A 24,515-nucleotide genomic window follows, 5' to 3' on the forward strand; every position below is an offset into this window, starting at 1 on the left:
ATTACAAAATGTTTTTTTAGTCAGTTGAAAAGGAAGTTTTATGTAACAAAGTTCGGGAGGAGCACATTCAGGTAATCGACCAATCAGCACGAGGAAGCCGGGATAAATATAGCCTTCCCTGGACAGTTTCACAGCACCCCTCCACCACCCCGTCACCTCACTCTTGGCTGGTTTTCTATCCTAGTCAAAAGGGGGAATATACTCTGGGTTCAGGCCAGATTCCGAGCTCGGAGTCTTCTCCCGGACAGCACGCCGATACGCATAAATTACTACATTCGATTTAATGTACATGTGAACTCGTGAAATTGAATATATTAGGGGTTTTAAGCATGGGACCATAACAGTTTTTGTTGTATTCTCAGAATATCTCATGGATCTTTCTTATATAGACACCAAAAGAAATGTAAATAACCATGGGCATGAAATATTCCATTATTTTGAATAGAGTAAGGAATTTATTAAAGTCACACAAATTAAAGTCCCCCTATAATCAATCATTTTAAATAGCTTGAATGTAACTCGACACCCTTGCATCATTTAGTATGCGCGGTTCTATGAATATGCAAATGAGCCCCGCCTCCACTCACTCAGAGATCCACTCGTTGACGATCACACGTTGATCTGATTGGTTACAAGGTAGTTTAAAATAGCAGCCAAAAATATCCATGGAAAAAGTAGACTTGGTGAGCAGAGGCATGCTTCTCTCTTCTTCTTTTGATTAACATGAAGGGGAGTCACATGTGTTTTGTCTTAGACAGATAGTAAAGGTAACAGGTAATGGTTCAATTAAAGGACTGTGTTAAAGCTGCTGTAAATTAACAAACTATTATTAAACCTACTGTACGTTGCCAAGGCATGAGAGTTATGTATTAATATTTAATTAAGTTAGCTATCATTATGACAAATGGCTTAAAACCATACACTGTATATTCACACAAAACCAGGCAACCTTTTGTCCCTTGTTTCCTAGTGACAAAGTTGGCAACCCTAGTTGCGACCATCCTCAGACTAAGCTTAGCTATCAACACCTCGAACATATTCCTGTAACAGGAAAGCATGAACAACACACTCTCACCTTCACCTCACAGTGCTGAAGGAGGCAGCAGAGAGAGAGATAAATCTCGGCCCATTAAAGGATTAATTTGACCTTAAATTGACCTATCGGTTAGCCCCGCCTCCCTTAGTTACTGTTGCTGTAGTAACTCGGACAAACAAACGGAGTTGCTAACTGTCAGCCGCCAGTGTGAAAACCTCGTCCCAAGATGTTTTTGATACATTTTGGACACAGAAGGACCACCTCTCGCCGAGGAGCATCAAGTGGGACATAAATATGCCATGGAGGGACATATTAAAGATTTTAAAATAAATATGGAGGGTAACAAGATTCATTTGGAAGTGAGGGTTTACAGATCAAGTGGGAGAAGCTCATGATACACTCGTCACAATCTCAGATGAACAACATCCAGGATCAACACTGTTCATGTACCGCAGGGTTAGATTAAATTAATTTACATTTAACCAGTTTATATGAAGAAGCACTGACATGTAGACCTTCGTTTATGTGTTTTTGCCCTACACTGTACATGACTGTGAGAACAGTTAGCTATTTAGGTTTGTACGTTAGCATGGACTCACTAACTTAAATTGTAACTTAATGAGAGTATGACAACCAGAAAATGAACGTTTTCGTCTTCATTGGGATTGGGGTTGAATCCTTAGGGAACCAGGTTACTGCGCTCACATCAGTGATATTATAAATAAACTGGGCTTCAGTTGTAATGCGCAGATAATTTGAAATGCACAGGTGAACGCGCACACACAGTACGGTGATTCAATACGTGAATACCCTCTCAGGATCCTGGAATCAGTGTTACAAGAACCCAACGCATATCGTTTTACCATTTTTGTAGCATTAACACCATCAAACCGACGAGAGCTTCAGATCTTCCGATGTTTCTCTATGGCACTGAAACCTAAAGATGTCCGAGTTCCCGTGCAACTGATACTCGACTGCCATTGGCTGATCTGCGTTCGAGAGGAGGGGCTTACCGATAGGTCAATTGCGTCTGCCGGCAACTTCCGTCCACTTCTTACTTCATCGCCATACCTGTTACATGAAATCATGTAGTACATACTCTCGCCTTCAGCTAAAATGCAGAAAGAGGGGGCAACAAAGGAGATAAGTGACGAGCAGAGTCAGCCAGGGAGGGCATCGGCCGACAACTCTCAACTGAGAGAGCAACTGTACCGCTTCCACCTCCAGGTCTGGTAGAAAGGCCAACATGCAGAACATCTTCGCTCTCTTGCTTGCCTAGTTCATGTTAGCTCAGGTCCATTACTTTAAATTTTTTAATGTGTTAGTAAATGTTAAAAATAATATTAGCTAAGATGAACAAATGCTTTAGAATATTTTTTCATGTTAGTTCATGTTGACTAATGTTAACAAATTGAACCTTGTAAAGTGTTACCAATATTTTTAACGTGTTAAACTGAAAATATTAATTGCAAAGAAAAAACAAGTTATTTTTGACAGCCCTATAACTTCATTCACTGCTACATAATAATAGAAATAGTGATTAGGCCTATATACTCGGCTTTTCTGTATTTCAGATGATTTAAATCATGCCATCATACTAAAATTAGATCTAATATTCCAAAAGTATTCACAACTTAGCCTAGATCTCAAGCAGGGATTTCAGGAGAAACACATCCCAGACAAAGTCACACTCGAACTAGTGACAACTGAGAACTTGAAGTCCATTACGTTTCCAAATCTGTGCGCAGTAAAACTGTCCCTGTGTGTGTGTCTGCAGGCTCGGGTTTCTCTGTGTGTGTGTGTGTGTGTTCACAGCAGATCACATCTCTGAGAGAGAGAGAGAGAGAGAGAGAGAGAGAGAGAGAGAGAGAGAGAGAGAGAGGAATATACAGCGCGCGTGTTGATTCTTCTTTCCCATCATGGATCCTTTGACTAATTTCCCTGAGAATAACGCGACCAAGTCTCTGGAATATCCAGTGTGCGCAGAATGGAAGGAAAATCCCGAAGGATCAATGTTTCATCTCGCTCATATCCTGCTGGTTTTAGGGTTCATGGGAGGCAGTGGCTTTTATGGATTACTCTACATGTTCTGCTTCTTGTCGCTGGGGTTTTTGTGCTACTCGATCTGGTCGTGGTCCGACCCGTGCACGAGCGACTCGTTCTCATGGACCTTCGCGCTCTTCGCCCTCAGTCTCGCGCAGCTCGTGCACGTGTCCTACCGACTGAGAAAAGTCACTTTCGAGAAGGAGTTCCAGGATCTTTACGATTACATGTTCAAAAAGCTGGGGGTGTCCTTAACTCACTATGGGAATATCGTTGAGTGTTGTGAGGGCGATATCCACACTATAGATAAAGAGCAATGCTTCGCCATCGAGGGCAAAACCCCGATCGACAAACTCTCAGTTCTGCTCTCAGGCAGGTGAGTATTAAAGGAGTAGTTCACTTTAAAACGAAAATTAGCCCATGATTTACTCACCCTCAAGTCATCCTAGGTGTATGACTTTCTTCTTTCACACGAATACAATCAGAGTTATATTAATAAACACCCTGACGCTTCCGAGCTTTATGGCAGTGGATTGCAACCATTGCAACCATCAGATTGAAGCTCATAAAAGTGCATCTATCCATGATAAAAGTGCATCTATCCATCATAAAAGTGCATCTGTCCATGATAAAAGTGCATCTATCCATCATAAAAGTGCATCTATCCAACATAAAAGTGCATCTATCCATCATAAAAGTGCATCCATCCATCATTAAAGTGCATCTATCCATCATAAAAGTGCATCTATCATCATAAAAGTGCATCTGTCCATCATAAAAGTGCATCTATCCATCATAAAAGTGCATCTGTCCATCATAAAAGTGCATCTATCCATCATAAAAGTGCATCTATCCATCCATCATAAAAGTGCATCTGTCCATCATAAAAGTGCATTTATCCATCCATCATAAAAGTGCATCTGTCCATCATAAAAGTGCATCTATCCATCCATCATAAAAGTGCATCTATCCATCATAAAAGTGCATCTATCCATCCATCATAAAAGTGCATCTGTCCATCATAAAAGTGCATCTATCCATCATAAAAGTGCATCTATCCATCATAAAAGTGCTCCCAGGCTAAGTTGCGCTTTAGACTTAAGTGGAATCCGTATGTTTGTTTGGCCAGAAGCTAGTTATTTTACTTTATAAAGTTTTAAATATGCATATTTTTCTTACACAAACGCATGGACTTCAAAACGTTGGATATACACCTAGGATGAGTTGAGGATGAGTAAATCATGGGCTAATTTTAATTTTAAAGTGAACTACTCCTTTAAGATGCTTCTGACTGTATGTAGAGGTGTTTGATATTGACAAAAAATGATATCTTCATTTTTTTCTAGGATTTTATCGATAACAATAATTAGACTATATTTTGCAGAGTGTTTTTATTGTATTGGTGCTTTGGCAGGTTTGCTGTGAACAGTTTTTGATATTCTTCATATTGTGTGCGGTGGTGAGGTCGGAGCAGAGACAGAAATTATCTTTTCCAACAAGTTTAAATCGCTTTTTTACCTTTTATAGGATTTAAAAAAAAATTTTTTTAAAGCTATTACTTTTAACTTTTTTAAAAGTATGCATAATATTTTTGTGTCAAATTCTTACATTTAATCAGTTAAGACACAATAGGACTGTTACCAGTCAACCCAGACAGCAACATAGTTTCGGCCCAGATGTGGCCCGGATCTGGGCCGTGTGGATTCCACATGTTCCAGATGTGGCCCGGATCTGGGCCAACACTATGTTGCTGTCTAGGAAATGAAATCAGTATCAACAAAATTCATCTTGGCAATGCACAGAAGCATTTCCACAGACTGTTTAATGCCCCTCAGAGGGACATGCATGCATTTCACCTGCAGTTACACATGCATAAATAATGTTTTGATGTTTTAAAGCTGCTCTAAGCGATGTTGGGGGACGTCACTTCTTGTTGACGTTTGAAGTATTGTCAAACAAAACAGAGGCTAGCTCGACCCTCCCTCCTCCTCATCCCATCCCCTCCCCCTCCCTCCTCCTCCTCATCCCGTCCCCTCCCCCTCCCTCCCGTGTCATGAACCATTTAGAAAAAACAAACTTTACCCTGTCCAGCAGAAACAGAGCCTCCTGAATGTCGGATCGGAAGCCCTTCTGCTGGCGGAGTAAATTCGGGACTTCGCATTCCTTCTCCTTTCCCCTATTCTTTGTTTTTGTTCATCGGAACGTTGTCTCTTTGGTCGTGTGTCGGCCATATCAAAATTCTCAAGAACATACAATTTTAACGTTAGTCGTTGTCTAGGACATCTCTCCTGTAGCTAACTCCCCTCTTCATGCTTCTCTCTCTCCTCCACCCCCCACACCCCCCTTCATGTGCACGCGCACTAACCCCCCACCCCCACCCCCAAATCATTCTTGTCTGATATTGGCTGGAACACTGTTTGTTATGTTTCGTGGTCCAGGCTGGGCCAGTTTGTTTTTGTTGCCGTTTGTGGAGCCTGGGCTGTCTACAGAGATCACGTGTCTTTACAGTGTGTTCAGGGGAAAGGCAGCTAGCGGATAGTGAGGAGATGTTTGCTGGATGTGACAAAAAAATGTTTGGCCTAAAAAACGTGTGACATCGCTTAGAGCACCTTTAAACATAAAATCTGGAATATTGATATATTGAAAAGATTTAATAATAATAATAATAATAATAATAATAATAATACTATAAAAGTTAAATTAAACCCGCCAGTAGATGGCAGCAAGTCACTGTTAATGAGTGAGTCATTAAGTTTCAAACCACGGCTGATTCATTCAGGAACAAAGCATTTGTCTTAATGAGTGAGTCATTGAATCGTTCATTCAGTAATGAAACAGAGATACAAAACATTGCTGTGTCTTTGTTTGGAACTATTTTCGTTGGTGAAATAGAGCAAAAACAGGCGATATTGTGTCTAGAATGTAAGTCACTTAATATTAACTTCTTGTTTATTGAACTGTTGGATAAAATGAATATCACATTAATCATGCTGATACTATTTGGAGAAAAACCGGCACTCTTTTTGTGATATTGATTAACTATAAAAAATACAGAGCTATTTTTGCCCCTTTATCTTGAATATTGGGTGCATTTAAATGCATTTTAATAGACTAAATCACGCCGTGAAATCGTGCACTCTAAATGCGCAAGCACAGAACTATACTAGACTACATCATGTAGTGTATGTGTGCGCGCTCTAGGTGTGTTTCTGTAAAGTATACATACTCGCTAATGTCACATCGCTCATCGTTAAAACAACTATCAGCAAGCATATTATAGTAGACGATGTATATCGCATATCTCTCTCTACAATAGGATGCGGGTGACGGTGAACGGGGAGTTTTTGCACTTCATCCATCCATTTCAGTTCCTGGACTCTCCAGAGTGGGATTCCCTCAGACCCTCCGAAGAAGGGTTTTTCCAGGTGAATGATTATTAAATAGCTCATATCATGCGTTCCCACTGTGTGGTTTGTAACGGGCCGTGTTGTGTTGTTCAGGTGACGTTGCGCGCGGACACACGCTCCAGGTTCGTGTCGTGGCGAAGGAAGAAGCTCTACCTGCTGTTCGCGCGCCACCGCTACATCGCCAAGATCTTCGCGCTGCTCGTGCGCAACGACATCGCGGAGAAACTCTTCTCTCTGAACGACAGGGCTTTCGACGAGCGCGGGTTCCGCTATGATCTGCGGTTACCGAGCTTCTGTCACGCGCCAGAGCCGGGAGGAGAAAACACCAGTGAATCCTGTTGAGGGCTGGAAGAGAGTGAAGCCAAACCAGCGGAGAGAGACTCATGAGAAGAGTTTTGTTTTTTAATCTTGAATGCACTTGGGATGTTTTCCCCCAAAAAATCTTGTCCATGTTGTTTATTGTTTAGATTGTTTCTCAGAAATCATTTACTGCACCTTTAAAGCTACAAAAGTGATTCAGTCAAGAGCAGTGAGTGATTTTCTCTTTGTCTTTTGTACTTTAATTAACAGTAATGACACAGACAGCAGCAAGTTAATTAGGCTGCTGTCACTTTAAGACCTGACGCATATTACACGGACCTGACACGCATCCGATTATCTCTGTTTTAACGCATGATTGTTTTTATTGGAAAAAACTTTAAATATGTCTTTTGATCAAAGATGAGTTTTGTGGGATGCACAAAAAGTATTGTCATTGTTTTATTTAATTGTATGATCAGAAATCAAAGTTTGAACCATCACGAGAATCAGATGTTCTGAAGGAGAAGTGGTTGTGTATTGTGTGTCTGTGTTTGTGGAAACGCTGTGTTTGGATGGATGAGAGATTCACTTTCACCATTTAGCTGAATATATATTATAAACTCTCATATTAATTTCCTCTGTATTATCACTACATCATCTAACGTCCGTCATATGAAACAGAACACTGTTATTGACCTGAGATTGTTCTGTTTCTGGGGGAGTGTGTGGGGGTTAGTAGTATGTGTGTGTGTGTAAGTTAGATTAGATAAACCTATTAAATTAGTCTATTGAGGAAAAACAGACGCCCTCTAGCGGTGGAGTCGCGTGCACGCGCAGAGGAGTGGCCGCTTGGTTTGTGCCCATTTTAAGTCAATGCCTGTCATTGCGCTCCTCACACACACACACACACACACACACACACACACACACACACACACACACAGTCTGTTATCTTCTGCTGGACATTCCTCCAGACCGCGCACATTACAGCTTCATTCGACAACTCCGGTGAGTAGACAATACTGTAATTAATATCTACAATAACGTATTTTAAAGTGCCATCGATATATTTTTTAACTGGAGCTGTGTGAGATCACACGGAGTATAGCAGATACACGTGTGTGTCCGTGGAAAGTTGACTGGAGGTCACTGAATGACTGCAAATCTCCAGGATAGTTCTGTGCGCGTTCTCGGTTTGTGACTTTTCAGTGTTTTCACGTCATTAACTATTGCGGAGCGCAGACTGACATTATAGCATATGTGTGTGTTATTCACGTAAGATAAATGTTGGCGAAGTTTGAAACAATTTAACATGAAACGCACACTCTTGTATAATATTCATTACTTCAATGAGCTCATTGTTTTTGCCTTAAATTATTACATTGTTTAAATTAACACATTTTTAGCTAACTGTGATTTTGTACATTTCTGAAATACATAACTTTGTAGTTTTTCAGTTTCCTCTGATAACAGATCACTGTAAATTGTAAAGTGGACTCATGCATTTTCTGTAAAGCTGCTTTGAAATGATGTGTTTGTGAAAAGCGTGATACAAATAAATGTGAATTGTGTTGAATGAAAGTTCACCTTAGATGCAACAAAACCTCTTCTGTAAGGAACCATTCTGTCGTGTTTTTCACTTTATGAATGTGTCAGTTGTAAATTTGAGTATGTGTTGTTCGCATAAGATAAATGTTTGTGAAGTTGAATCAATTTAGGTCAAGCAACGAGAACCATTTGTGCACACACACTCTTGTGTAATAAAATGCACCATAAAGCCTCTTCTGTAAGGAACCATTCTGCGTGTTTTGTGCTGTATGCGTGTGTGAGCTGTAACAGTTTTCCTGCATCTCCTCTTCAGCTCGAGAGAATGTCCGTGTCTCTGTCCTACACTTCATCTCCGCTGCTCTCCAGCGTGCCCGTGCTCCCCGGTGACGCGAACGCCACGTCATGCCAGGACTGGGACCAGTCTCATCACCTGCTGTTCCACCTGGCCCACCTGAGCCTCGGAGTGGGTCTGCTGATCCCCACAACCCTCACACTGCACATGATCCTGCTCAGACTGCTGCTGATCACGGGTACAGCGCACGCTCGTGCACACACACTACAACACTGCAGTTCAACTGCGCGCTCCCGTGCATCTATCCATCATAAAAGTGCATCTATCCATCATAAAAGTGCATCTATCCATCATAAAAGTGCATCTATCCATCATAAAAGTGCATCTATAAAAGTGCATCTATCCATCATAAAAGTGCATCTATCCATCATAAAAGTGCATCTATCCATCATAATAGTGCATCTATCCATCATAAAAGTGCATCTATCCATCATTATTAGTGCATCTATCCATCATAAAGTCCTCCACAGGCTCTGGGGGGTTAATAAAGGCCTTCTGAAGCAAAGCGATGGGTTTTTGTAAGAAAAATATCAACACGTTACAAAGTAAAATTCTAACTTCCGGCCAAACGAACATACCTGTACGCGATCTACTGAAACAATTTTATTATTTAGAAATAACATTTTGTAAAGGCCCGTGCACACCAAGGACGATAACGATTAAGATATAGTTCTAAAAATCGTTCTCAATATGAAAGAATAGCAGAGTTCACACCACAGCTTTTCTCAGATTTCTCAGGTTTTCTCAGGTTTCTCAGAGCACATGTGGCGAGGTTGAGATGTTCTCTGATCATGTGATCTGTGATCTCAGGCTGTTCTCTGCTCATCGCCTGGGCCGCGCTGTACAGATGCACACTGGATGTGATGGTGTGGAACGTGGTTTTCCTGCTGGTCAACTTCATGCACTTCTTCTTTCTGCTTTATAAACGCAGACCGGTGAGTTCCGGCTGGATATCACTGATACACTCGCACCTCTTTATCCTATCACATTATATTTATTAATAAATGAGGTGTTATTCGAAAGCTTAAACCCTCAGTATTCATCCTGTTAACACTGTTTTGAAATCGGACATTGAGAGTGCATGCGTTCACTGTTAGAATTACTACACAATTCAAGATATACAGGGATTTTCCCCAATGAGAAATTAATTAATTAATTCTGCTAAACTCAATATAGATGTTTGTAGATGTAGATGATGCAAACTCTGAATCAACATGCACCAATACTACATTTTTCTAATGTCATAATCATTTGTTAACAAGTATTAATTGATCTCATTGTTACTACATTAAATTATTACATTGTTTAAAGCAATTCCTTTTTATCTAACTGTGATTTGTATATTGTACATTTCTGAAATACATAACTTAGACAGTTTCCTCTGATAACAGATCACTGTACATTGTAAAGTGGACTCATGCATTTACTGTAAAGCTGTTTTGAAACGATGTGTTTGTGAAAAGCGTGACACAAATAAAAGTGAGTTGAGTGTTTGTCTGTGCTGTTTAACTCCAGATTAAGATCGACAGGGAGCTGAAGTCGGTGTACCACCGCATGTTCGAGCCTCTACACGTACGAGAAGCTCTGTTTCAGAGACTCACGGGCCAGTTCTGCACCATCCAGACCCTGAAGAAGAGCCAGATCTACGCGGCGGAAGACAAGACGTCTGTGGACGAGCGCCTCAGCATTCTCCTCAAGGGAAAGTACGTGCTTCACTACGAGTGGAGATCTCCTGTGATACTGTGTGTTGCATGACTCATGACCACGTTTATGCCCTCGACACACAGGATGAAGGTTTCGTACCGCGGTCACTTCTTGCATAACATTTACACCAACGCCTTCATCGACTCTCCTGAGTTCAGGTCCACGCAGTTGAACAGGGGTGAGAGGTTTCAGGTAAGAGTGATATTTAAACATATAATATTCATTGAATATGTGATTCTTGTTATTACCACAGCATTTGGCATAGTTACAGTAAAACCAAAAATTATTGATAATTTGTTTTACTAGTGTGTGCAGGACACTATAGTTCATTTCTGTAAGTGAGGAGAGCAAAATTAAGTAAACTGTGACATATTATACCCAAATATTCTTCATACAGGGACTACCAGTGACATTTATACACATTTGGGGCCAGAAATGATTCAGACACTTTGAGCTGATCATGTTCTGCTGAAGTGTTTTGTCTTTAATTGCTAATGCTCTTTTTACACACAGACTGAACAAAATGAAGCATTGCTTGGTGATTGGTTGAGCTAAACTGGTATTATCTAATTGTGTAGTTAAATTTAACAGCTGACAGATATTCAACATAATTCATGTGTGAGACAGTCTAACAGAAGGACGGACAAAACCAGTCAAATATCAACTGAGTTCGGCTCATATTTTATCACCATTTTCTAGCGAATAAACTGTGATAATGTGAGAAATGATGAAGGTGTCCGAATACATTTTGGTTTGACTGTATATATCATATTGCATAATATATATTGTAAAAGAACCCAGACAGCAACATAGTGTCGGCCCACATCTGGTGGAATCCACATGTTCCAGATGTGGGCCGACACTATATATATATATATGTTATATGTCACAATATCACATTCCTGACATTTCGTGTCATTTTGAGGAAGAGGAAACTAATACCAGGGTTCGTACAGATGCTGTAAAATACAATTCCAGTCACTTTCAAGGACTTTTCAACCACTATTTTTTTGGTTTTGCAGGACTACAATCAGAGATTAAATACACTTATTAAATAATATCTTTATTATCTTTCAAATTCTGAAAAAAGGTAAATGGATAAATAAAAATAAACTAATAAAACAAAATGGTACAAATAAAGTGCAGCAGATGCAATAACAGTAATAACTTTATCCACTGAAAGGATACTATGACAAAGATATCGCTTTCTTATTCAAACTGATTTTCTGCATGAATATATGATTGACCTGAAGAATGAAAGCAGAATCATATACTTGGATATTTATGAGCAATATCACACTCATAGTCATGCGAAATGCCTCTATATCTATATCAGACGGGCTCCAGCGTTAATTTAGTGTGAAAAGATTGTTTTATCTATAAAATTAAACACTAATTTCACATATATTGTCTTTAAAAAATTCAAGCTCCTTTTAAGTACCTTTTTTATTTATAAATATAACTGTTTTCAAGGGTTTTCCAGGACTTCAATTTCAAAAAGTCAAATTCAAGCACTTTAAGCACCTTGTACGACCCCTGTAATACACACTCTCTATAATGATCTGTCACGTGACTATCCAGGTGACGATCAGTGCTGAGGAAAACTGCAAGATCCTGTGCTGGTCGAGGGAGCGTCTGACGTACTTCCTGGAGTCCGAGTCGTTTCTGAACGAGGTTTTCCGGTACCTCATCGGCAAAGACATCACCAACAAGCTCTACTCGCTCAATGATCCAACCCTGAGCGACAAGGTCAGGATTCAGTGACTCTCCACTGGTCAAACGTTTGGAATAATACAGATGGGTTTTTTTTGTTTTTTTTAAAGGCTGTTCTTCTGATTTATTTAATAAAAAATACAGTAACATTTTTTAAGTATATACATGTAAATCAGCTGTTTTCTATGTCATATCAGCTACATACAATTATAATGAGAACATTATATATAATTGTGTGCTTGAGTCATGGCTTTAAATGGTGAGACTTTTGTTTTTGTAATCAGGCGCTCAAAAATTACATAAAAATCTGGATTTAGATTTATCGGCCAATACATCGGCTATCGGCCTTTAAATATAAAGAATTATCGGTTATCGGTATCGGACAAAATGTTCATATCGGTCCCTAGAAAAACATTTTCAAAGAACTGGTTTCCAGAGAACATTCAGAAATAGCTGTTGTTTTCAATGCATACTTGTTACCCAGACAGCATCATAGTGTCGGCCCAGATCCGGCACGCATGCAATCCACATGTACCAGATGTACCAGATGTGGGCCGGATCTGGGCCGACACTATAGCCGCGTTTCCACCGAAATTACCCGGAACAGTTTGTCCCAGGAACTGTTTTTCCCCCAGACCTGTCGCTGTCGACAGATTTAAAAAAATGGTGGTTTAAATAAAATGCTGCGTTGAGTCAACCAATCAAAATGCGGCATGAGCTCAACCAATCAGCATGTTCAGCGCCCAAGTCCCACCCCTGAAAGTTCCTGAACTTTGAAAAAGTACTTCCTCACCAGCAAGGACTTTCTGAGGGGGAAATATTTACCCGGAACTTCATTTAGACCCTGTGGTGGTGTACACACCGAGAACCAGCCCGAAGTCCCTAGTTCCTGGGAAAGTTCCTGCGGTGGAAACGCGGCTTATGTTGCTGTCTGGGTTGGTGTGTGTGTGTCAGCTGGGTTTAACTGAAGTGATGCTGACTGTACCGTAGGCTGTGAAGAAGATGGACCGCCAGCCGAGCCTGTGCTCTCAGCTCTCCATGATGCAGATGAGGAACAGTATGGCGAGCACCAGCGACACCGACGACGTGCTCAACCAGATCCTGCGAGGCGGATCCACCGGATCCTCACTGCGTAAGTCTCTCGCGCTACACGATCATCACTAACCGCCGGATTTAAAGCACTAACCACGAGGGTTGGGAATCGAAAGTCGATTCCAATTCTGGAATCAAATACTTGAGGTCAGGAATCGGATACTTGTTATAAAATTTAAATTTCGATTCCTCTTATTAATTCCTTGGTGAGCATTTCAATATGACTTTAAACAATTCAAGCACAAGAGACTCCGTTTTCTGTTTTCATGTGTATCAGTATACTGGATCCGTGCGACTCTTAAAGTGACAGCAGCCTAATATTCCTGCCGTCTCTATAATAACACTAATATTCCTGTGGTCTCTATAATAACACTAATATAATAAACAAAATTCACTCGTTCTTCACTGAATGACTTTTGTAACTATATTTGTAATGTATATTTTATTTATAAACCAGTGTTATTTTACATTTGATTCCAGTTTCTACCTGAAAATCTTAAAACACTGTTTATTTCAATCGTACCTTTGTTCAGTTGTATCTATTTGTTGTGATTGCTAATTTTTTACTTACTTTAATTACTGAGTGTTTACCGTATTTTCCGGACTATAAGTCACTCCGGACTATGAGTCGCTCCAGAGTATAAGTCGCATTAGTTAAAAAATGCGTCATGAAGAGGAAAAAAAACAAACATATATAAGTCGCATTTATTTATACATTTATTTCACAAAATCCAAGACCAAGAACAGACATTTAATCTGGAACGGCAAGTTATTCCACTACACAACAGCACACAGAACAACAGGCTGAATGGGTGTCCGGTATGTTAACGCAACACATTTACAGTTGTTCAGCTACACAACAGCACACAGAACACATACCCGGGAGGCTGAATAGCCTAAATTAACATAACAAGCCAGCGGGTCCAACAAGCAAGTTACCGGTAACAAGTTCACCAAGCTCCCGATCTCACTCCACATCACTGAATCCAGTGAAATCTTCATCCTCTGGGTCACTTCTGAACAAGAATGGGATTTTCTTTTTGGGGGCATTTTGTTTGTTTTCAATCTTTCTCAGTTGTCTTTAAGTGAACAGTTTTTCAGTTTTCAGTTGTTTTCAGTAACACTGTTCAGGGGTATAGGCTACAGGAGAGCATAGAGCGCCCTCTCATGGCTGTAGACGGTAATGTTTTCTCTAGGTTCATGTCAGTCAGTATGAATTCATTTTGATATATAAGTCGCACCGGACTATAAGTCACAGAACCAGCCAAACTATGAAAAAAGTGCGACTTATAGTTCGGAAAATACGGTACTTGTCGTAATGCTAATAATGCTTGATATTTATATTAGTTCGGCTAGTTGTTCTTCTGGTATTTTTAAATCCTTGTGTAAGTGTTCTCTAGCCTGTAGATTTGTGTTCATGATATTCAGCTACAATTAAAAGTTTTGCAATAAGACTAAATGTGAATGATATCGAAGTTGTTGTTTTCCACTTTATTGGAATCGGAATCGTAAAAATGAAAACGATACCCAACTCTACTAACCACTGTGTGCCGACATCAGACCCTTCATGCCCACAAATGCTGATATAACACAACACACGTCTCTGTCCTAAACCTCTGTAACGTTCGTTCCTCATCTCCTCTCCTCTCTGCATCTGTGCCAGTGTGAGCTCATAGAGACTACACTTGTGGAACGGACTACTTGCACTGAGCTTTTGATATAATGCATCTCAATTATTTATGGTTATGTATATTTTCAATGCACTTGTAGTCATCGAGTTCAATAGATGCAAACTAAAAGGAGTGTCTGCAAGAAGATTTAAATTTTTTTTGACGTTTTCAGAGACAAGAAAATAGATATTTTGATGATTACTGTGTGCAGAATTTTCCCAACTCAACGAAACATGAGGCTTTAATCCAACCAAGCCAATCATCTAAACTAGTGTGAGACCTGATGAATCAGATCAGTGTGAACATTTATTTATTTGTATTAAATATTTTAATCACTATTCTGTCATTTTTTCATTGCTCAAAATACTTCAGTAATATTCAAAGTAGTTGACTGTCATTCTCCTCTACACTGTGTGTGTGTTACTGTTAAATATTAACACCATTACATTTATTTACGGCACATACCACGCATTAATTCATTAAACTATTTTAAAAGACTGGAATAAAAGCACTAGCGCACACAAGCAATCCTTTTTTATTAGTCAAATTCATTTAAAAATGTAAACTCAACAGGTATGAAATATGATCAGTAAGAGAAAAATGCAGGATAGTGGGGAAATATAGTTATTTATTATTCAGACTGCACAACTGTAAAGAACATATATATTTAAGGAACATTTCAGCAGGCTCCAGATAATTCATGTTAAGGCAGAGAACATGATTATTTATTTTATTCAATAGGCAGCCATAAAACATATTCAGTTCACATTTATTTGTATCGCGCTTTTCACAATACACATCATTTCAAAGCAGCTTTACAGAAAATGCATGAGTCCACTTTACAATTTACAGTGATCTGATATCAGAGGAAACTGTCTAACTTCTGCATTTCAGAAATGTACACAATCACAGTTAGATAAAAATATTAATTTAAACAATGTAATAATTTAAAGCAGAAACAATGAGCGTATTGAAGTAATGAATACATGTTTGTTAACAAATGATTATGACATTTAGAAAAATGTAGTATTGGTGCATGTTGATTCAGATATTAAACAGTAATAATCTGCGTTCTCATGTATGTATGCGCTGAACACTGTTAGCGGAAACTCCCGAGATGTAATAAGTATAACACAGAAGTAGTTGTGCAAGTAGTCCATTGCACTGGTGTGATGAGTGTGTTAGTCTGTGCTGAGGTCTGTGTGAATCCCTGACGTTTCTCCTCCTGTTCCTCCTCTAGCTGTGACCTCACATCGGGCCTGACGGGCTGTAAGATGGTTTCTCTTTTATCTCACTTTCTCTTCCTCAACCCCAACAAAAAAATTACCCATTTGTCATTTTGAAAACATAACCAGAAAGTAGATTAACTCCCTCTAGTGCTCAGAACACGTGACTTCTGATAACCAGACCTGTGATGAAGTTAACCTTTAACACACGGCAACCTGCGTTTGATTTTCCCAATAACATCATGCCACAGTTTCACCTAATGAGCACTGCACACACACTCACTTCAACAGTGGCCAGTGAGTGTGTTATAGGTAAATAGGTAGTTTCATGTCTTTTCTATCACTCTCTTTTCATCAGTTCTTCATGTCCATATCTTCATGTATGAGTATGATGAGGGATAATGTACAGTCAGCTGCTCCTGTTCACTGTCAGGTTTCCACCAGCTGACTGTACGTGTTCTTCCACATGTATAGAGTTGAGGTTTGCACACCCCTTTTGTTTTCTAAGTTTATAAAGCCCTTGCAGATTTAATTTAGCTTTACTTTAATTTAATTTAGATTTACACCCAAATTTTTGCATGCAAAGACAAAGTTTCCTGACAAACACAAAAGCATATATTTTTCCCAACACCATGTCCCATTACGCTTTGATACAGTGCAATGACAATGTTCATATATTTTGTCATGGCAGACTAGATATACAAGATATACATATTATCCACCAACAAAGCAGAGGACAAACAAGCATGAACACAATACAAAACACAGAACACACAGATCACGAACACACAGAACACACAGAACACACAGATCACGAACTCACAGAACACACAGAACACACAGATCACGAACACACAGAACACACAGATCACACAGAACACACAGAACACACAGAACACACAGATCACGAACACACAGAACACACAGATCACGAACACACAGAACACACAGATCACGAACACACAGAACACACAGATCACGAACACACAGAACACACAGAACACACAGATCACGAACACACAGAACACACAGATCACGAACACACAGAACACACAGATCACGAACACACAGAACACACAGATCACGAACACACAGAACACACAGATCACGCACTGCTAGAGAACACAGAACACACAGATCACGCACTGCTAGAGAACACAGAACACACAGCCTGATCCAGTCCAAAACTAGTTTTGTTGGGAATACATATAAATGCACAAATCTACGAATTGTAAACAAATACATGATTAAATTGCAATTGATTGCGGATTGGATTCATTCTAATTGACGAAAATTAGAGCATGTAAAGATGCCTTATGTGTACCTGAGCTGATATGTGTGGTATGATGGGATATGATGGCAGAATACGACCCCCTACCAGAAACAAAAAAAATCTTCACAAATATTTATTCAGAGGCCATGAATATAAAACTGCACTGAGCATTGTGCACAGGCTCTTGCTCACGTTTAACCATTAAATAGACACTGGGTTCATGGTTTCTCCAGTTCAGCACTGGCTAGTGACAAACAATCCAACCGATTTCTTGAATATATGACATAAAAACGCCTTGTTTTGCTGAACTTTCTGGGACTTTTCAAGCACTACTTTTTTCCAAGGACTTCAATCAGAGATCTCACTTATCAAACAATCTCTTTCTTTATTATCTTTTAAATTCAAAAAAAGGTAAATAGATAAATAAAAATAAACTAATAAAACAAAATGGTACAAATAAAGTGCAGCACATGCAATTTTTCCCCCATGAATATATGATTGACTTGAAGAATGAAAGCTGTATCATATATTTGGATATTTATATGAGCAATATCACACTCATAGTCATGCGAAATGCCTCTATATCTATATCTATATAAGACGGGCTCCAGCGTTAATTTAGTGTGAAAAGATTATTTCCCAATATATTGTCTTTCAATAATTCCAGCACTTTTCAAGTACTTATTCATAAAATTGGTTGTTTTCAAGGGTTTTCCAGGACTTCAATTGCCAAAAGTCAAGCACTTTAAAGAGATACTCCACTTTTTTTTTGGAAATAGGCTCATTTTACAGCTCCCCCAGAGTTACACAGTCGAGTTTTACCGTTTTCGAATCCATTCAGCCGATCTCTGGGTCTGGCGGTACCACTTTTAGCGTAGCTTAGCATAGATCATTGAATCGGACAGGACCATTAGCATCTCTCTCATAGCCATATCAGCCTAGAAAATCGCAACTTTACCTTTTCCGTCGGTCTTAGTACACCATGTAACTACAGAAGAGTCAAGTTTTAAATAGGAAAAATATCGAAACTCTTTGGTAATTTTTTTGAGAGAGATGCTAATGGTCCTGTCCGATTCAATGATCTATGCTAAGCTATGCTAAAAGTGGTACCACCAGACCCGGAGTTCGGCTGAATGGATTCGAAAACGGTAAAACTCGACTGTGTAACTCTGGGGGAGCTGTAAAATGAGCCTATTTCCAAAAAAAGTGGAGAATCCCTTTAAGCACTTTGTACGACCCCTGCCAAAAGCATCGTTAGCCAACTATTTGCAAGCTCTGTCGTTACTAACATACTGTAGTTTAATGTCTCCTGAAGACACAGTTCCAACGAACATTCGCAAAAAGCATCTCAAAGTCTAAGAGTATGAAAGGGGTGTGTAAACTAATGCACTCTAAAGCATGCGTTTCAGACATTATTAATCAATGTCATTATAAAAATACTGCCACGGTCACACTAGACTTCAGGCACGCAGAATTTCTTCAGACACTCCAACCATAAATTCAACATATAATAAATAATAATTTAAATAAAAAAATACTATCTTCTCCACTTGCCGTCAATGCAATGCTATGAATTAGCAGGTCGGCGTTCTCCGATCTCCTGCGTTCACATGCGTATGATTGGAAGTCAGCAGAACAAGACGTGTAGTGTGATATATAACATGCACAGTGTATTTAACAGAGTGGGAACTTGAGTGATTTTTATTCACATTACTGTGATGATATTGTTGCGCTGTGGAAACTGTTAATACTCTTAAGAGAATGATACAACGTTTTGCCTCCATATGACTTTATAATAAAACATTACACTTTGAATCTTAATATGTAATCAGATGCTGTTATAATGAAATAACGTTGAACATTGACAGCTAGTGTTGTGTTTCTCTCTCTCTCTCTCCAGAGAAAAATCCTCTGCCAAAAACATCCACGACTATGAAGCCAATAGAAGAAGGAATGGAAGATGATGTTTTCGAGTCTGAATCCCACAACACTCGCCCGAGAGAAGACGTGTGAAGCGCTTCATCACCTCACGCTCTCAGACTTTAGCGCTTCACTCTGTACGTTCTATAGAAATGAATGGAAAATGCATTGAAAAGGCTCACGCTCAGATTACACTCTTCTGGATAGAGATCCTGATCAAATGAGAGTTGTTCTAATATTACAGAATTAACATTGGATACTAACACATTTAATTAGGAATGTACCGATACCTCTTTTTTTCAGACCAAGTACAAGTACTTACATTTGTGTACTCGCCGATTCCAAGGACCGATATGAGTACTTAAAATTACCATTACAGTTCTTCTAACAATGTTTTATTCTCATCAGATTTTTTTCACTCTCTGACTGTAAGTAAATAGGCCTCTATATATATATATAATCAAATTGCTTGTGTTAAAGGAGCTATTTCTCACCCGTCCTCTTGACAATTTAGCACAGCATAGTTTGCAGTCCGCTCTACTTTTATCATCATCGCTTATCTTAAAATATCTCCAAACGGCGGACATTACTCCTCCTCCCCCGACGGCCTGCTCAACTGACGAGAGGTTAGGCCAGGGATGAGCAACTTCGGTCCTGGAGGGCCACTGTCCTACAGAGTTTAGCTTCCACCCTAATCAAACACACCTGAACAAGCTAATCAAGGTCCTCAGGATTACTAGAACAATCAATTTCAGGGTTGGAGCAAAACTCTGTAGGACAGTGGCCCTCCAAGACCGAAGTTGCCCATTCCTGGGTTAGGCTAATGTCAGGGGCCGTTCACACATCGTGGTTTTTTTTTCATGTTTTTGTTCATGTTTGCTTAGCAGCGACAGACGCCAGGGAAGAGCAAACGCTTGTGGAAAGAAGGAGAAGCATTTTACGGACACAATGCGGCTGCGCTCTCCACGCGTTTCTAGACGCGATATGTGAACGGCCCCTTAAAGTGGTAGTTTTACGAGGACGAGTTCATGAGCACAGTATCGGACCGACACCCGAGTACTGGTATCGGTGCATCCCGACATTTAATATAATATAGTCCTGAGCATTTTAAATGAAACTGCTGTCAGATATATTTTGACAACATTTTGGTGAACAGAAATATCTTTACAATTTTTAAAGCAGATCCTAATTTGCCCTTTAACAAAGTCTTGTAGTTTTCAGGCTCTACTAGAACAGGTTTTCCTGCTTGAATGTTGATTATTTTCCTCATATTCTCCATTGTTGCGGCTCCTCTCTTCCCAGTCTGTCAGTAACGCTCTGTTTACTTCCTGTCTCTATGAAGCCCCTCCTTCTGAAAAGCACACTGTGCTCTGATTGGTCGGCTGGATCAGTGTGTTGTGATTGGTCGAGCGCTTCGAGTGTGTTTGGGAATTGTCCCGCCCCTTACCATAACCGCCAGTTTAACACACTACTAACTAACTCAACCAGGCCCCGCCCCTTTATTCTGCGTATTAATTATTATAATGAGGAATATTGTGACATGTTCGTTCCCGGAAGAAACTCAAGACTACAATGGAGGCGTTTCAGGAGTTCAGGAACACTGACGCTGATATAGAGAAGAGCTGGAGCTTCTCACAGCAGCATTACACACTATACAAAAGTTACACACTATATCACACAGCAACATCACACACTAAACACAGATGAACATGGGAAACAGCAGAATAATGCTCTATTAAATTATTCGGAACAGGATTTAGGAATCTTTTTTTTAATGATGTTTTTATTTGCTGAGACAATGAGTTAACTACAATATGCTAATTGTGTGATTAAATGTGGGGGAGCAGAAACACAAGCTTTTCCTCTTAATACATTTATAAAAGTTTTCTTACGAGAGCTTATTCAGTGAAATAATGACTCAGATGCAGCTTTACAGGGGTGGTAAAAAATATTTCAAACCTTTCATAGCTGTACTAATGTACTAATGTAAAGTTTTCATGCACATACACCATGTCATGTTTTCTTGTGTGACGCGTTAACAGTCCATATTATGTTCAATTGAATTGTATTAAGACACTTTAGCAAATACGTGGATTTTCTCACAGCAGTTTAAATTAGTGCATTTGAATGTATTGTATAATGAAGTAAATCAAGAATAGGTCACATAGAGTTAAGCAATGATGAAGTGTCACAGGGTTTATTGAATGTCTGGTTAGAAGCTAAATGTTTTTTCTCTGTGATAATTGTAATGTGACTTGTGTTGTTAAAGTCATACAGATTCTTGAAAACACTTTTTTAAATTAAAGTTTGACACTATGGACATATTTCATTATTTCAAGGAACAGAAAAAAAAATACTTCAAAGAAACTGCTTATTTATTCAAGCAGAAGATGACATTCTCATTTTAAGAACATTTTAATATTGCATTTTATTGTTTCTCATTACTATTGATGAACATTGGATATACTGTAATAATTCCCGTGTACACAGTGCTGTCAATTATAATTACCTTATAGAAAATATGACGCCTCGCACACCAGAATCATTCATAGATGCGTCGGATAAAAGTCCAATTTGAACTCGAAAAATGTATTGATCTCACACACTATTCACACTTGCATCATATCAAAATATCCCTTTAACTGATCGACCAAATGGTTGAGCACATTTTGAGTCACTATATTTCATTGAGAGGAGTACCTAACTTAACTCGAGCTGATTGAGCCATCTCTACCACCTGGTTGATGTATGTCATCATGCCAAACAAATCCACTAGATGTCACAGTGTCAATCAACAGCACTCGTCACAACACTTCTTCTAACATGGATGTCAGAATCACTCCTGCCATAGGAACTGTTTTTGGTGAAATTTTGCAAGGTAACCATATTTTTTTGACATATTACACTGTAAGAGCCCTAACTTTACAAAATTATGTTACTTGGTGCTATGAAAAAACTTTAGTATGTTTTAAATAATTTTTTCAAAAACGTGCTCATCCAAACGGTTGATTTGTCACATTTTGGTAAACGTAGAAAAGCTAAGCTAATGTTTTCAGATCATCCATTTCTGCAATCAGAATGGATTATTTGCTAAGAAATATAAACTTCTGATCATTCATGGCTATGAATATGACACAGCTGTTGTTATTTCTTTATGAATATACTGAGATCATTTCTTAAGTATGTATTTATTTATTTTTTTGGGAACCTGTTCATTAGAGCAGTTAAAACTTTATATGTCAATGGGAATTCTTCCTTTAAGCTTAAACACGGTACCTCTCCAAGATTCGAATTGCAGCGGGGAATATGTCAGGGGTGCCCCATTTCGCCATACTTGTTTATATTGACTACTCAGTTATTAGCCAATTACATTAAGAATAGTGCCAAGGAGTCGGTATCATGGGAAAGGAGATCATCATCAGTCAATTGGCTTATGATACGACCCTTTTCTTAAAAAATTCAGACCAGATTCCCTTGGCTCTTGATACTATTAAAACATTCTCTGATGCTTCTGGGCTTCATCTCAATGCGCTCAAATGTGAATTAATGCCAATCAAAGAATTCTCTGTTTCCAGTATATGTAATATCCAAATCAAAGAGACAATAACCTACCTTGGAATAGTAATCTCCAAAAACTCAAAACTTAGATGTAATTAAACATTTTTGCCCATCATAGAGAAAGCTCAAAAAAAGATTGAATCAGTGGCTTCAGAGAGATTTATCTTTGAAAGGAAGGATTCTTCTCTCCAAGGCAGAAGGCATCTCACGTCTGACATATGCAGCCATCTCATTAGACCTTGATAGAGTAATGTGTAAAAAGATTGATCAACTACTATGTAATTTTGTATGGAAAAATAAGACGCATTATAAAAAAAAAAATCTGTTTTGTCCAACAGCTTCAGTAACGGCGGTCTCAATTTTGTTGATTTTGCAACGTTAAATAATACTTTTAAAATCAACTGGTTGAGGAATTACTTGAGAAATCCATTCAGTATTTGGAATATTATACCGGAACATGTCTTTTCTCAGTTGGGAGGTTTGAGTTTTCTATTGATGTGTAACTTCAGCATTGAGAAGATCCCTGTTGCTCTCTCTAATTTCCACAAACAAGCACTATTAGCGTGGTCTATGATTTTCAAACACAATTTTTCTCCAGCCAATTACTTCATTTGGAATAATACGAATATTTGTTATAAACATAAGTCCTTACTTTTCGAAAACTGGTTTACGAGGAAGCTACACGCCGCGTGGAATGGGCTCGCAACCCGGGGGGGCATGGTGCATCTTTAGGATTGATATTGATTGTGTGTGATACCACACTTGATGGCATGTTTCTTGAAACATAAAAGCCTAAAATGCCATTATATTACTATCTTTTGCTATTTATTTCTTTTTAGTTTTTAAATGCAGAAAGAATGTAATGTCTTAGGTTTTATTAGTTTAAGTTATTTGTGTTATTTATTTTTGTTTATTGGTAAAAAAACAACAAGAAAACATAGAATTTCCTGTTTTAAAATGAAAACCTGAAATATTTAAGTACATACTTAAATAAATAAATAATTATAAAAAAGAATAATAAAGAATATTTTGATTATGTTTTCAAATAAATTAGTATTATAGTTCATATTTTCTGATTTTCATAGTATGTGTATGAATTCCGGTACTTCTACCATTAAGTGCCATATATCAACCATTTGGTAGAGGCCGATATTTTAAAATATCGCGATGTGTTGAAAAGAAAATACATTGAGTGTGGTAACTAGCGACATAAGAAGATAAGACATGCAAACATTTTTTTTTTCAAATGCCTTTTTCATGGTGGGGCAGTTAAAGGGATATTATTAGCTTAGCCCGAAACATTGCTAAGCTGATAAAAATTTTCAATGTTAAAGTCATGAAAGGTTAGGTGAAGTGATGAGTCCCAGCTTAGGACCCAAGCAATCCGATTGGTTGGCAATTTTAATTTTTTTTTTAATTTTTTTTTAATTTTTTTTTTATTATTTATTATTATACGTTATTGTTGGATTCCTTCCTTTGGTCGTGCTACCACATTCCTGATTGGGATCGGACACACTCACGCTGTGCCTGGATTTTTCACTCGTGTGTGCTCACCGTGTTCCTGTGTAAACCGTGCTTCAGAAGATCTGTTTTATTACAACGCTTTGGATTTACTCGGACATTTTAGACTGGATCAAACCGTGTCCTGTGTAGCAGTGTCTGATTTTAGGTCC

The 24,515-nt window shown here is 38.7% G+C and overlaps 2 protein-coding genes across 4 annotated transcripts; both read left to right on the forward strand.

Moving 5' to 3' along the window:
* The first annotated feature begins 2,857 nt into the window (after positions 1 to 2,857).
* On the forward strand, positions 2,858 to 7,306 carry popdc3 (popeye domain cAMP effector 3). Its single transcript, XM_082150827.1, has 3 exons — positions 2,858 to 3,455; positions 6,396 to 6,504; positions 6,580 to 7,306. Exons 1-3 carry the CDS (start codon positions 2,956 to 2,958, stop codon positions 6,826 to 6,828), a joined length of 858 nt encoding a protein of 285 aa, XP_082006953.1. The 5' UTR covers positions 2,858 to 2,955; the 3' UTR covers positions 6,829 to 7,306.
* Positions 7,307 to 7,455: 149 nt separating this feature from the next.
* Positions 7,456 to 21,602, forward strand: popdc1 (popeye domain cAMP effector 1). 3 transcript variants are annotated; one of them, XM_082150793.1, is made up of 9 exons: positions 7,456 to 7,794; positions 8,648 to 8,864; positions 9,497 to 9,621; positions 10,202 to 10,389; positions 10,474 to 10,582; positions 11,972 to 12,139; positions 13,094 to 13,235; positions 16,106 to 16,134; positions 19,265 to 21,602. In XM_082150793.1, the coding sequence occupies exons 1-8, from the start codon at positions 7,660 to 7,662 to the stop codon at positions 16,126 to 16,128; spliced, it is 1,107 nt and encodes a 368-aa protein (XP_082006919.1). In that variant the 5' UTR covers positions 7,456 to 7,659; the 3' UTR covers positions 16,129 to 16,134; positions 19,265 to 21,602. The 3 variants fall into 3 exon arrangements, with proteins under 3 accessions (XP_082006919.1, XP_082006918.1, XP_082006920.1); XM_082150792.1 differs by lacking the exon at positions 16,106 to 16,134; XM_082150794.1 differs by lacking the exons at positions 7,456 to 7,794; positions 16,106 to 16,134 and adding an exon at positions 7,809 to 7,979.
* Positions 21,603 to 24,515: the final 2,913 nt, after the last annotated feature.

This window comes from Leuciscus leuciscus (genome assembly GCF_965113295.1).
Source record: "Leuciscus leuciscus genome assembly, chromosome: 20".
NCBI classification, from domain to species: domain Eukaryota; kingdom Metazoa; phylum Chordata; class Actinopteri; order Cypriniformes; family Leuciscidae; genus Leuciscus; species Leuciscus leuciscus.